Genomic DNA, 16,109 nt, shown 5'->3' on the forward strand with positions numbered 1-16,109 from the left:
ATTTTTAAAAAATGACTGAAAAAATATACCAGTATTCCACCAATGATAATCTCTAGGTAAACAGATTTTATTTTTTTCTTTATCCTTTAATGATTTTTTGTAGTTTTAAATTTTCTATAATAAACCTATATTGTGTTTATAATTAATAAAAAAGGAAGGTATTTTTTTAAAAGGGAGACTACAGTAAAGTATAAAAACCACAATGTAAGAACTCACTGTAATCTAAACTGTAATCTAAGCTTGGAAAGAAGATACCGTTCTTACTGACAGTTTAACCATTTAGAAATGGGAATAGTCATCATGAAAAAAATGTGCTGTGGAAAGGATTTTTTTTTTTTAATGAATGAATGATTAAAAACATGGAACACATCTTCACCTCCAAAGGCACAGTCAGATGTAACATATAACATACTGAAGGAGTTTCTATTAAGGGTGACATTGTGTTTAACTTGTTAGTAAATTTTGAATTAGGTTATATGGTAGATGATGATCATTTCTCTTAAATTCATGGATATTTTATAAATATTTTGGATAACCCAGCAGTCATTATATCTGTGAAATATGGTGATGAAAAGAGAATTCTTTGGAAAGATCTGGGTTGGAATTCTGACTCTACCTTATACCAGTTGTGTGGTCTCAGTGTTTCTGAGTCTTAACTTTTTCTTAACCCTTAACTGGAAGCTTAGGATAATATGGATTTAGTGCTTAATACATAACATAAACTCAATTAACACAAGTTATATTACCTTGATGTTGTTGGGAAGGTACACCATGGCAACACTTAAAGCAGATAGGAGAAACATTATACAGCTCATGTCTTCTCAGTAATAAAATACCTGAGCAAGTCAATTAATTTGTGTAAAAATGTAGTCATTCCCCAGATGTTTAGCCTCTATCTATATTGACAGAACTGGAAATAAGAAGCACAATTGTGTAGGATGTCTGTATTAAAAAAAAAAAAAAAGCTAACTCTTTTCATGCCATATATAAAGGAGGTTTTCGTCTAGCTATGACAGCAGTTTAGTGTCTGTTATTTACAGCTCTGCCACTCTGTAGTTGGCATTCATTCATTCATTCATTCTACACATATTTGTTAAATGCCTTCTGATTGCCTGGTACTGAGTTTCTAGTGTTAGAAATAGAAGTATTGTGGGATATTATGATCTGTCACAGCTTGAGCAATGTGTGAATCAGTTCTTGGTCAGTATCTTTTCTTAATCTGATTGTGCTTCATTTTCCTTTGTAATAACTGCTTAGGTATTTGATTTCTTCACTTCTCTCTGTGTTTATCCTATCAGCTTTTAATGCAAAGAATATGCATTTTAAACAGTTTGTAAGACAAAGTATCTGTAGAAAAACTGTAACCCACAATGTATGAAATAGTAAATTGAGAATAATTCGGAACAGATTTTATGTATTTTGGTCATTTTCCCCATTAGCCAGACTGTTTCACACTATTAAATCATCAGTAAATATGTCTTATTTGCTTTTTGCTTACAAATGCACATAAATTATGAATTTTGTTTGCATTGTGCTTAGATGAAGTAATAAATATAAAGTGCCTGTTAATCAAGTTACTAGAATTTATTGCTTATTTGTTTTCCTTATTTCTTATTCTGCCTATTATCTGTAGGCCACAGTAACTGCTTTCAGTTTTGGTTTGAAAGTATCAGTTTTACCTAGCTTATAAAAGAAGCTTAATAAAGGTTCACATTTTATTCCTTAGATATACTCTAGTGTATTAGAGGTCACATAATTTAGACTTGATACTTATCATTATTTCCCTGGAAGAAGTTTATCTAGGCTTTTTGAATAGAGCTCTCAAGGTTACATGCAGCTTGTTATATTTTTGGAAGCATACTTATTTTAAAGTTATCTCTCTTACCACATCACAGCCAGTGTTTTAACTGTCATTGCTTTCTGAGTTAGACAGTTTTTTTCAGACCTTTTACCATTTGCTGTTCTCCTCTGGAAAAACTCCATTTTATCTTTGAGTTTGGAAATGAGGAGCCTGAAATACTGGCAGTGTTTTAGAGGTCATTTTTGCTGTGCAGAATAGTGGACTATTATTTCTTTTTTAAAAATGTTTTATTTCCATAGGTTTTTGGGGAACAGTAGTATTTGAATACATAAGTTCTCTAGTGGCAATTTATGAGATTTTGATGTACCCGTCACCTGAGCAATATATACTGAACCCAATTTGTAGTCTTTTTATCCCTTACCCACTTCCCACCCTTTTCCCTCCTAGTCCCCAGACTCCGTTGTATCATTTTTATGCCTTTGTATCATAGCTTAGCTTCCACTTATGAGTGAGAACATATGATGGTTTTCCATTCCAGAGTTACTTACTTCACTTAGAATAATAGTCTCCGATCCCATCCAGGTTGCTGTGAATGCCATTATTTCGTTACTTTTTATGGCTGAGTAGTATGACGTAGTGTATATGTACCACAGTTTCTTTATCCATTCATTGATTGATGGGCGTTTGGGCTGGTTCCACATTTTTGCGATTGAAAATTGTGCTGCTATAAACATGCATGTGCAAATATCTTTTTCATATAATGACTTCTTTTCCTCTGGGTAAATACCCAGTAGTGGGATTCCGGGATCAAATGATAATTCTTTTAGTTCTTTAGGAAATCTCCACACTGTTTTCCACAGTGGTTATACTGGTTTACATTCCCACCAGCAGTGTAGAAGTGTTTCCTTTTCATGGCATCTGTGCTAATATCTATTTTTTTTTTTTATTATGGCCATTCTTGTGAGAGTAAGGTGGTATTACACTGTGGTTTTGATTTGCATTTCCCTGATAATTAGTGATGTTGAGCATTTTTTCATGTATTTGTTGGCCATTTGTATATCTTCTTTTGAGGATTGTCTATGTCTTTAGCCCACTTTTAGATGAGTTGTTTTTTTTGTTTTTTTTTTTTTTCCTAATTTGTTTGAGTTCCTTGTAGATTGTGGCTATTAGTCCTTTGTTGGATGTATAGATTGTGAAGAATTTCTCCCTCTCTGTGAGTTGTCTGTTTATTCTGCTGACTGATCCTTTTGCTGTGCAGAAGCTCTTTAGTTTAATCCTGCCTGTTTATCTTTGTTTTTGTTGCATTTGCTTTTGGGTTCTTGGTCATGAAATCTTTGCCTAAGCCAATGTCTAGAAGGATTTGTGAAATGTTACCTGTTGATATGATTGAAGATTGAATTAACTTTTTCTCATGCTGCCATAATCACACTTCTGGCTCATATTGAGCTTATGTAAATTCATGTTTAATGCTCCCCCATTGTTTACTTCTCCTCTATTTCGTGTTCATATAGTCTCTTGCTCCAGTTATGCTAGGATTTTATATGTATTTCAGTTGTAGTTTTATCCTATTAATTTTATTCAGTTTTAATATATAAAACTCTTGATTTTTAAAAAATTCGGGACATTAAATTATTCTTTTCAACTTTGTGCCATCTATGTATTTTATAAGCACACATAGTATGTCGTTATGTAAGTAGTAGATAATAATGGACAAAAAAGGACAAATAATAAAATTTTAATATTCTAGTTTTTGGAAATTACTTTCCAACCTATAGATGATATATTTTGGGAGTTTTATATTTGTAGTTAAATAATACTTATTAAATAAAAATATATATTTAGCAGGTTTTCATAAAAGTTACATATCATATTTTGCCTCCATAAACATAATGAAATAGCAGTTTCTAGTGCTTTAAGAACTTATACTTTAAAAAGTTAGAGTGTTAAAACTGTCTTTTCATTTTTCATAGGATGATAGCAAACAGGCACAGTTCTTAGCTCTGGCTGTTGTTTACTTCATTTCGGTTCTGATGGTTTCCAAGTATCGTGACATATTAGAACCCCAGAGAGAGACTACAAGAACTGGAAGCCAACCAGGTAGAAACATCAGACAAGAAATAAATTCACCAACAAGTACAGGTACTTAACATTGTATAATTATTTGAATTTTCACCATGATGTATCTCCTTTTTTTTTCACCTTTACATCTGGATTTGAACTGGACCTCTTCATAATCACCTCAAATATTTATGAATGGTTGGTATAGAAATGCTAGTTTAGTATTCCTTAATTCCACAAAAATGTATGAATGGTATTTCTATATAGTTGCGACGTTCTCATCTTATCAGGACAGCTTTGGTTTCAGTGTTTCTCATTTATTAATATAAATCATTAATTTATACCATTATTTAATATACAAGTAACTCCTACATTTTTAAATGTATTACTTTTTTAACCTTTATGAACATGGAAGTAGAAAGTCATTATAGAGTTATTAATGCCAAGGATAAGTCAAAATACACATCTTTATAGCCAAGCTCAGAAGTTGGATTTTTTTCTTTTTTAACTGTATATAGTTAATTCAGTATCTAAATATTCTGTCAGTGATTTATAATCAAACATGTGTTCTAAACTTTATACCAAAGTGGCCTCAACTAAAATCAAAGACTTGTGGGAAGTTAACATGGACAACAATGAACCACCTTGGGTCATGCTGCCTTTTTCATTTGCAGAAAATGCTCATGTTGCATCTGTTCTTGCATTACTAGCTTTGCCCACTCTACTTGAAGAGCATAAACACAGTTTCTGGCAACTAACATTTTAATATTGGACACCTATCATTGTCATTTCCTTCCAGGTGTTTATATCAAGGTTGTTTCTCTATTGTTTGCAGTGAGACCTTGATAACCTAATGGTTATTTCATATACCACTGGATTAATTTGTAGTTGAAATTTTCTTTCCTAAATAAATGCATATGATTTATAAATAAAATGGATATTTTAAAAAGTGAGTAGAAATTAGTGGTCAAATCTCTGCATCTTGTTTTTCATAAGCATATCATATTTCATATACCTTTTATTGATGTCATATAGATATGGATTATGGTTTAGCTACAATATTTTGCTGTTGCATGATACATGTACTTTTAACACCTAAACATGAGAATTTTTCATTATAATATACTTTCACTTTTAATTTTATTCTTCAGATTAAACATCATCCTACCATTCCAGTTCATGTTTTTTCACCATTTAAAACACAGACTTATCATCTTAATTCTTTTCATTTTTAATGCTTTTATAACCATTATATGTACAAAAAGTAATAGTGTAGTGAACCTTCTAGTTCTGATTTTCTTGTGTATTTGTATGTCTCTGTGTATGTTGCTAGAATTACTCTGCTTAACAAGTGTATTATTTTCTTTCTCTTAATACTTAACCTCTTTTCTTCAGAAATGCATTTGTTATTGCTAGTATTGTTTGCATGTTGCAGTAATATAGAATTGTCATGGATCTTCAGTGGACCATGTTGCAGGTTGTTACATGCTGGCTCAAATTTGATTCCATGATTTTCTCCACAGTTGTGGTCATACCATCTATCCCTCATCCAAGTTTGAACCATGGATTCCTTGCCAAGTTAATTCCTGAGCAGAGCTTTGGCCACTCATTTTACAAAGGTAATATTGACCTCATCTCCTGACCTGTTTGGGTATTCTTATTTCATGAATTGTTATAAAATAAATATTCATGATATAATTGTTTATAAACAAGTATATACCTCAGGTTTCATGGAGATATGAAACATTGTATTTATACCTAGCTATTGAGAGCCTTTATATTTGTATTTTATTACATTTCTTTAAGTATCATCTGTAAATTAAGGATACCTAATTATATGTGTATTAATATGCATAATGGTAGCACTCAGGAGAGATCTCAGGAGAGTCACAATTTAGTAGTCGTGGGACTAAATGAGCCTAATATAAAGGCTACTCTAGAATAAAGCTTAAAAGCATGCCTCAAAAGCATCAAACTCATCTATAAGTTATTTAACTTCCAGTTAAAACAAAGCCCCAACACTGTTTAAAGGAATGCGAAAGTCCTTACCAAAAACCATAAAATTAAATGTTAGACATCCAACAAAAATTGTTAAACATGCAAAGAAGGAGGAAAATGTGATACATAAGCAAAAGAAAAATATCAGTGAATAGAAACAGATTTTGAGACAACAGAAATTGCAGAATTATCAGATAAGGACATTATAGAAGCCATTATATGTATATTCAAGATATTTTTCAATTTAATGGAAAAAAGTTAACGTATTGAGGAGAGAAATGGAAGATATAAAGAAAAAAATGACAATTTTAGAGATGAAAAATACAATAGCCAAAATGATAATATCTTTGGGTAGGAGTAACATGAGATTACTGACTTCAGAACAAAAGATTGTAATAGGTAGAACTCTGTGATAGCTCCAGGGTTTTCCTGTGTACACACTCTGCAAAATTCCTGGGATGGTAAATATGATGGTGTTTACCCCTGTGATTAGGTTATGCTGAATGGCACATTAGCCTTTAAGAAATGGTGATTATCCAGGTGGGCTTGACCTAATCGCATGAGCTCTGTAAAAGAAGAGGGTTTCCTTCTCTGGTCACAGAACAGGAAGTCCAAGAGACTTGAAATGTGAGAGAGATTTGACATGAAGGAGGATCTTTATTGCTTAGATGGAGGAGCAAGGATCTGAGGAAACCATATAGCTAATAGCACTCACCAGCTGACAGCCAGCAAGAAAGTGGGGACTTTAGTCCTACAGCAGGAAGGAACTGAATTCTGCCAATAATTGAATGAGTTTTGAAGAGGACGCCGAGCTCCAGGTGATAGGATACTTCAACATATTCCATAAGTAGCTAATCATTTGGAACAGCAATTTTTGGAACAAATAAAGCTAGCAAAAATATTTTTGTTACAACTTAATGAACGTACAGATACTATTTTTTACAAATGTGCAACCTTTCAACAGCATGATGAAATGAAAAATATTGTTCTCAACTTCACTGCTGACTGACAAACACATCTAGCTCTAAACTGTGCAAACCAAAAAAAAGGATGAGATTGTCAGCAGACATCTTCTGGAGTTTGTCTGGTGGAGTGTGTTCTAAAGGCTCTGCTATGGAAAGTATCCTGGTGTATCTGCCCAGATTAAGGAGCCTGTATCAGAATATTAATGCACGTTGTCGAGAAAGTCTTGCTATGAAAATAGTTTCAGTTACACTGAACAGTGGTGTTAGTAGCATAATAAAATTTTGAATTACTTTAAGGCCAATGTGGTAAATTTGCTATTATTCTTTGTATTATGTGATATTATGGCAGATTATCATAACTTATGGCATGCTGTAGTGCAGTGGTTATTGGGGGAAAGTGTCTGTCAAATATTTTTCATGAACTCAATGCTTCCAAACAGGGAAAGATATTTTTTCATGGTAGGTATGATCAAAGAACACAAAAGTTAAAATCTTAGAGGTACACAATTTCTATGACATGTTTCACAATTTAATAATAATTATCGACCCAGCTTGGTGGCACATGCCTATAATCCCAGCATTTTGGGAGGCCGAGGAGAGGGGACAGCTTGAGACCAGGAGTTTGAGACCAGCCTGGTGGGCAGCGTAGTGAGACACCGTCTATACGAAAAATTAAAAAATTAACCAGGCATGGTGGCATGTGCCTGTAGTCCCAGCTACTCAGGAGGATGAGGTGGGAAGATTGCTTAAGCCCAGGAAGTTTAGGTTGCTGTGAGCTGTGATTGTGCCTACTACACTCTAGCCTGAGCAACAGAGCAAGACCCTTTTTCAAAGAAAAAAATTTATTAAGTGTTCTGGTCTTTAGGAATGATCAGATTTTGTTCATCTTTCAAATTATCACCTGTCATTTTATGGATTGGGCAGACTATTTTATATTTTATTTTCCAGCAATAGAAGATTCACAGATAGCAAATTCATGGATCTGGAATCCATTTCTGTCACTGAAATATAACTTACATCTTGTTATAACTATACAAGATGTAGAAAAGTTTTCATTCCATCAGCATACCTGTGTGACATTACTTTCTCCTCTTTGAGTGTTACTGAAATAAAACAAAAACAATTTAGGTATTTATTATTCCCCTGAGTTGCTTTATTGCCAGTTCACCTTAGATTAGATAAATTAACAAGCAAAAAACTCATTGTCAACATCACAAACTTTATTTATAATTTCAGTGTTTGTTCAAAATATTCATATAGGCATTTGGGAGGTGAGGATCATTCTCTACCTAAAACTTTTTGTTTAGTTATGATGTGTAATGAAGAAAAGTTGCAAGTGTAATAGTAGTTGTCTAAATTAATCCCCAGTTCACTTTTGGTGAACAACACAGGCCATTTTTATAATTGTGTTCTTTTTCTTTGTGCTATTTTTGTCTGATTATATTTATTGATGTGTAATTTTATGTCTGCCTAATCAAATAACAAAAACAGTTGTGCTTTTATTTTGTGTAGTTTTAAAATTTTTTATTTTTTTAGTAATTTACTACAATTAGTAAATAAAATTTTATATTTTATTTTCTAAATGTGTCAGCGAATGATGGATTGAGGAGATAAATGTAAATTTTCACAAATAGTTTGAGAAACCCTTTTTTGGACTACTCTTCAGCTCCTCCACATCCCACTCCCTTCTTTCAGCTTCTTTTTGAATTAGCTCTCTGATCTCTTTTTTAAAATTTTGATGTAATACCTTAGTTCAGACTCAAATCCCTTCTTGAAGTATTGCCATAGTTTCTTCATTGGACTTTTTGTTTCTGGGCTTTCTCTCAGTTTATTACTGACAATTTTGGAAATAACACTAATATATAATACAATATAGTAACAGAGTAAGTATAATTTATATACCATTTTAATATAAATATTTTATAATATATAATAACTTTAATAAAGTAATTTTTCTTTCTAAAATTCTCAAAAGGCTCCCTGTAATTTTTGGAACAAAATTAAAATGCCTTAACGTAGCAAAACTATTCTAATTCTGACTTGCCTCAATTACAATACTCACCTCCAAAGTGAATTCCTTACTTCTCTTACTGATCGTTATTCTTTTATTTTTAGTTTTACTGCCAATTTCATTGTTTTAAAAGATAAAGCAGATTATGTCCTTTCTTGACATAAAATTTGTAGTAGTATTTAGAGTAACATTTCACAAGGACCCTAGATAAGATGACTATTGTCTATGTTTCCAACTTTATCTCATGTTATTCTTTCTTTTGCTCACTATGAAACAGTCAGACTACCTTCTAGTTTTTTAATCATGCCAAGCATTTTCATGCCTCAGGATGTTTGTATTTTGTCACTGGCTTTTGGCTCTTTTCCCAGTTTTCTGTGTGACTGGTGCCTACTCATTCTTCAATTCACCTCCTCCAAGAGGCTTTCCCTGACTCCTGTAACTAAGTAGCTTCCTTTCCATTATTATTCTTTCTCATATCATCTTGTTTTATTTCCTTTCTTCTATTCAATGCTTTCTTTAATTGTTTATTAGAATGTATGCTTCAAGAGGGTAATCATAACTAACTTTTTTTAGTTTATGTATTTATGGTGTACAATGTGATATACTGATATTTGTATACATTAGGGAATGATTAAGTCAAGCTAATTAATGTCTTCTTCACCTCACGTATCTTTTTTTTTTGTGGTAAGAATGTTTAAAGTTTATTCACAGCAGTTTTCAACTACTGACACGTTATTAACTGTAGTCACCATGTTGTAAAATAGATCACCAGCACTTATTCCGTCTCTGTAACTGAAACATTGGTTCTTTTGGTGAACATCTTCCCAGTCCCTAGTAACCAGCATTCTACTCTTTACTTCTGTGAGTTCAACTTTTTAAGATTCCCTATACAAGTAAGATTATACCCATATTTGTCTTTTTATGTCTGACTTAATGTAATGCAGTGTTCTCTAGATTCATCCATGTCATAAATGACAGGAGTTTCTTTTTTTATGGCTGAATAGTATTCCATGGTGTATATACATTTTATTTGTTCATTCATCTGTTCATCAATAGACAATTGATTCCATATCTTGGCTATTGTGAATAATGCTGCAATGAACATTGGGGTACACATACTTCTTTCAAATACTGATTTCATATCACTTGGATATATACCCTGAAGTGGAATTGTTGAATTGTATGGTAGTTCTATTTTTAATTGTTTGAAGAATCTCAATACCATTTTCCATGATAGCTATACTAATTTTCATTTCCATCAATAGTGTACAAGGGTTCCCTTTTCTTCACATCTTCTCCAACACTTATATTTTACATTTTGTTTTGTTTGTTTGTTTGTTTTTTGAGATGGAGTCTCACTCTTTCACCCTGGCTTCAGTGCAGTGGTGCGATCCTGGCTCACTGCAACCTGCACCTCCTGGGTTCAAGTGATTCTACCACCTCAGCCTCCTGAGTAGCTTGGATTACAGGCGTGCAACAGCACGCCCGGCTAATTTTTGTATTTTTAGTAGAAACAAGATTTCACCATCTTGGCCAGGCTGGCTCGAACTCCCCACCCCAAATGATCCACCTGCCTATGCCTCCCAAAGTGCTGTGATTACTGATGTGAGCCACTGCGCCTGGCCACTTTTTCAATAATAGCCATCCTGTGTGAGGTGATATTTCCTTGCAGTTTTAATTTGCATTCCTCATAATTAGTGAAGTAGAGCATTTTTTTATATACCTGTTAGCTGTTTGTCTTCTTTTGAGAAGTGTCTATTCAAGTTATTTGCCTGTGCTTTAATTGGGTTATTTGTTTTGTTGCTGTTGAGCTGAGTTCCTTATATATTTTGGATATTAAACCTTTATCGGATGTATAATTGTATATGTCGCCATTTTATTATTAGTGTTATTGGTTGCCTCCATTGCATTATAAAAGTGCATGATACATTTTAATAGGGTTTATGTTTTTTTTTTTTTTCCTTTGAGAAGAAAAAGAGTAAAAGCACAATCTAGGGGAAGAGAAAAGCAAAATACATATATACAAATATATTGTAATTTCTAGTCAATAATTTATTTAAAATAAGTGAAAATTGTAACTACTTTAAAATTTGAGTTCTAAACATTGCTTGTAAGTGGGACTTTGGGAAGAGCAAAGTAAGAACCTCCAAAATACTACTTCTCTAAAAGAGCAATGAGAACACTGGCAAAACTGTCAAAATCAACTTTTTCTGTTCTTTGGAAAGCAATCAGAGGCTTACAATAACCCAGAGGGTGTTAATTCAAGAAAAACTCTAGACCTTTATAAGAATAGCAAGATTTAGAGTGATTTAACTCACCTTGTTGCCATCTACCTTTCCTCAACTCTGTGGTTGCTTTGAAAACCGGAGGCCAGACACCAGTGGTAGTTTTGAAAACCAGAAGCCTAGCAGTCACTGGGGATAGGAGTGGGAGTAGATTAGGTTTGGAATTCCTTAGAAAGTCTCAACCTTAGAGCATTGTAACTATTTGAACTGTATGGAATCTTCCTGGAAAAGCTTCATTCACAGGGCTTATTATTATTTGACCTAATCTAGAGCTTGTTTATTGAGAAAAGCCTGTCTCCAAGGTATTTGTTGAAAATAATCAGCATTTTTTTTTTTTTTTAAACATTGCAACTGCCTGAAGTGATAGTGCCAGTTGGGGCAAACAAGAACCTTGCCTAAAAGCTTAAACAGATGTGAGAATGAGATATCCATATTCCCGGGGCTGTACTTAGGCCCAGGGAAGACCAGAGAAGGCCTCAGTCTCTCACCTTTGGCTGACCTTGAGGCCCAGCCCAAGAAGGAAGCACAGGCTAAGAGAGAGTTTTAAACCATGGGAGCATTGCAGGCACCCCCGAACACACACACACAGAGCCTCTGGCAAGGGTGGAAAATTTATTGGTTCAAGACATTTAAGACAATGTCTGTGCAATCAATAGCTGACCACTGGGTTAACTGAGCAGAGACTTAAGTGGCTACAGATGATGGAAAACAGATTTTACAGAATTAGTTCAGGAAAATGAATAAACAGAACAAGAACAAACTCTTTAATTGGGGTCCGATTTCCATGATTGCCACATTATGTTATTTAAAATATCCAGTTTACAACAAAAAGAATTATGGGACAAGTAAAGAAATAGGAAAGTATGGTCAATACACAGGGGAAACAAAGCAGTTGATATAAAATGCCCCTGAGGAAACCCAGATATAGAACTTACTAGACAGACACTTTAAACCAGCTATTTTACATAAGCTCAAGTAATTAAAGGAAGCATTTTCTAAGGAACTAAAAGTATAAGAGTGATATCTCACCGAAGGGAGGATACCAATAAAGATATATGTAATAAGGAACCAAATAGAAATTCTGGAGTTGAAAATTGTAATAACTGAAATGAAAAATTCACTTAGAGGGGTTCAGCAGAAGATCTGAGATGGCAGAAAAAGAATCAGCAACGTGAAGATAGCTCGATTGTGTTTATCCTATGCTGAGGAAGATAACAAAGAAAGAATGAAGAAAAGTGAACAGAGCCTCACAGACCTTTTTGACACTATTAAGTTGAACCAACATATGTATACTGGGAGTCCCAGAGGAAAGAAGAGAAAAAAGAAAGGAGCAGAAAGAAAATTTGAAGAAATATTGGTCTGAAAATGCCCTACAGTTGATGAAAATCATTATATGTCTAAAGAGCTCAGTGCACTGAGGATAAACTCGGACCTGCATGTTAACACAGCATAGTCAAAACATCAATTAGAAGATTTTCTTGGCTCTTAATTTTCATTTTATCTCTTATGGGCATATAATTTAGTAATAATATTTAATTCCTGAATTGTATTATTTTCATGCACTTAGTGTAGCAAGCAAACAAAATAAATCATATATAAACAATTGCAGGCCGGGCGCGGTGGCTCAAGCCTGTAATCCCAGCACTTTGGGAGGCCGAGACGGGCGGATCACGAGGTCAGTAGATCGAGACCATCCTGGCTAACACAATGAAACCCCGTCTCCACTAAAAATACAAAAAAATTAGCCGGGCGTGGTGGCGGCGCCTGTAGTCCCAGCTACTCGGGAGGCTGAGGCAGGAGAATGGCGGGAACCCGGGAGGCGGAGCTTGCAGTGAGCCGAGATCGCGCCACTGCACTCCAGCCTGGGCGACAGAGCGAGACTCCACCTCAAAAAAAAAAAAAAAAAAAAAAAAATTGCAAATAATGCATTGCAGTATTTTTTGTTTAAAATGAACTTTAATGAGGATTTAAAATCTTTTTGTGTATTTTTTTCCTCTTTGGAGTTAAGATATTTAATTAATTTTGCATTTATGGATTTAATATAAACAAAATGAGTAAGTTAGTTACATACAGCTTTTTTATGTTTTATTTTAAATTACAGTGATTTATTTGCTTATATTATTATTTGAAGTAAGTAACTTAATATCTTTAGTTCTATACTAACAAGGTGCTGTATGTTTCTTTCGTGATACTCCTTATTTAGAGAGTTTGGAAAATGACAATTTCAGTAATTTAGTATGTAAGGCATGTTGAAATTCTTCATAAATCATGGTAAAACAGGATTTTTGGAGGAAGGAATGTGATACGTGAAGTCACTGTGTAAATATGATGTCATTTGCTGAACTTGTCCCCATATTTTTCTTAAAATGTATTAGATGAACTCATTATATTCGATGTAAAACAGTAAGAAAAAGAGGCATCTGGCATCCAAATGCCTGTTTCTGACAAGGTTAAGATCACTCTGGCTAGTAATGTTTCTGTTCTGTGTGCTTACATTGCCTGTTGCTACAGAAACTGATAAGAGCTATTGAAAATGTACATGCCTGTGATTACTATAACCTACACAGATGCAATCATTTATAGTTTCTCTGCAGTTCATGCCTAACTTCCTATTTAAGTCATGGATTAAATCCTCAAAGTACTTTAGTGTCACAAAGAGGTATTCTGGAAACATAAGTTATCTAAGCTGAAGTTTATAACTGAGAGCATGTTCTGTTAAGGATGTAAATGCATAATGAGAAATTAAGGTAGGATTTTTGACTACTGATCTGTTTTTTAATTGCTATTATAAAATATCCTATTGGCATTTAATTTTATTTCTATGTAATATCACAGCATGTATGCTTTACAAAACATGTTTATTTGAATAAGACTCTTTGAAATATCAAAATTGCTACTTCCTTTTTGAGATCATTTTTTTGTCAGCCTCAATAAAAATGAAATTGAGACTTTTTAGTACTCTGTAAATATTTTGATGAGCTATTTAAAAATATTCTAATATTTGATTTCTAGAAAGTTTTAATTGTGCTTTATAATCTAGAGGTCAACATTTATATTGAAGTTTCAAGTATCTAGTTAGAAAGTTAAAGATTTTAATGTCCATTGAAAGTCAAATAGTTGAGCAGAAAAGCAAAATACTATGTAGTTGGTGGCAAAAGTCTTTTTATGTGGTAGCTTGTGAACACCAAATCAGATTTTATTTCCTTAGATATTTTGTTTGCTAGTGAAATGCTTATATTTCAGTCTAATATAACTTGAGAAGTTTAAACTTTTTGTATAGCTGTTAATGTAACATGTCATATATAATGATAGTTAGACATTATATTAATGTAAAGTCAAAATGCTAGACCATATCTGTAAATTAGCTAAAATCACACTAAGTGTTAGACACAACTATATGACTTTTGATAATTAAACTCTATAAAAATTAGCCCATGCTAGTAACCATGACACTGTTTTGTTTTTGTTGTTGTTAGAGTTTGTGTTTCTGCAATTTACATTTTCTGTCCTCTTGTCACTATTACTGTTTAAACTATTTAATTCTTTCCTGATACTTTGCTGCAATTGTTTTCACTCAAAAAATGTATAATCTATAGATGCAAATGTATGTTAAAATATATTCAGTGGTATCTCTAATAGTGAAAATAACTGCCTCAGTCGTCTTCTCCTTCTAGATTTGTAGATTATTTTATCAACTTCCAAAATTTCGGCTACTGTCTCAGTTTGAATGATCCCAAAATGTATGGCTATTCTTCTTTTGACCTGCAGATATAAGTATCTTAGAGATTCTGTAGACTAAAAGTGATTCAAAATTTAGTTAATTATTCTCCTGAAGAAATCTCATTTTCTTCCTTTCTCAGTTAGTGACGTATTACCACTATTTTTTTCTTAACCTAGGTATTTCAGAAATATCCTTAGTCTTCTCCTCCTTCTCATTTCTAGGGTTACTATTCTAATTTAAGTCTTAGTCTTCTCTTACAAGGTTTTATTAAAAATGCCAAACTGTTGTCTTTACTTCTTACCTGTTTCCTTCTCTAGTCCTTTGCCTACTGTTACTGACATTGTCTTCTCAAATGCAGTTATTTTAATTTTTAATCTTGGAAGCAGTAAAGAATCTACCCTGATTTTCACATTGGTCATCCAATATGAATGTTTGAATATTATTATCATATTCCACAGATTAATCTGTTCTTTCAGTCTTACCATCTTTGACCAAACAAACAAACAAAATTTAAACCTGTTCATTAAATATGAGGAAAACTATGACATTGCATTGTGAGAAATGCATATTTTAAGTTAGTTTAAATTAGTATTTGATATTAGGTATATTGAATAATATGAAGATGTTATTTATTCCTAATTTAATGTGTAGATTTGGTATAATTTGACTCAAAAGAAAAGGGAACAAAAGAAAAGGGGGAGGGAAAAAAAGGGGAATTTTCTTTCTTTCAAAACCTGGTAACATTTTTCTGATGCTTATCCTCAAAAAAGTATTATAAATTCACACTCTCAGGAAATTTGAATGGCATGCCATTAGTCTAAATTCAAGCGATTAAAAAAACTGTTTAATAGACAGCACCCAAGAATTGAGTCTGTTACTGACAAAATCCCTTCATATTGTTTCTAATTTTTAGTACGTATGTACAAAACTTTCAGCAAGCTGTGATCACACCCAACAATTCTATGATCAGAACACTTCTTTGTGTTTTTACTAGAGATTTCACAAAAGTTTTTGAGATGTCTTACTGACATCAAGGTAGCCTATTTTCCTGTTGGGCAGTTTCCTGGTTTCTTGTCCTAACAACCTTTGAATTCAAAGAAACAAGCAAATAATAACAACAAAACCTGAGAAGTTATATAGAATTTACTGATTTTCACATTTTTGGGAGATCTTTGAAATAATTTAGTCTGTACTTCTCATTTTCAAAGATTGTGAAACTTTCAAACTTAAATGTAAGTTTTAAGTAATGCAAATAGCTAACATTTACTGA

General features: G+C 33.0%; 1 protein-coding gene across 8 annotated transcripts in view; it reads left to right on the forward strand.

Moving 5' to 3' along the window:
* NBEA (neurobeachin) overlaps nt 1-16,109 on the forward strand; it is a 741,630-nt gene that overhangs the window by 233,616 nt on the left and 491,905 nt on the right. For 7 of the 8 annotated variants that reach the window (XM_005585622.4, XM_065533144.2, XM_065533146.1 and 4 more), the window contains 2 exons: nt 3,772-3,940; nt 5,383-5,478. In XM_005585622.4, the coding sequence (XP_005585679.2) occupies nt 3,772-3,940; nt 5,383-5,478 (265 nt within the window). The remainder of the gene's footprint in view (nt 1-3,771; nt 3,941-5,382; nt 5,479-16,109) is intronic. The other variant, XM_015439142.3, reaches the window with a different exon arrangement.

This window comes from Macaca fascicularis, chromosome 17, assembly GCF_037993035.2.
Source record: "Macaca fascicularis isolate 582-1 chromosome 17, T2T-MFA8v1.1".
Classification (NCBI taxonomy): Eukaryota; Metazoa; Chordata; class Mammalia; order Primates; family Cercopithecidae; genus Macaca; species Macaca fascicularis.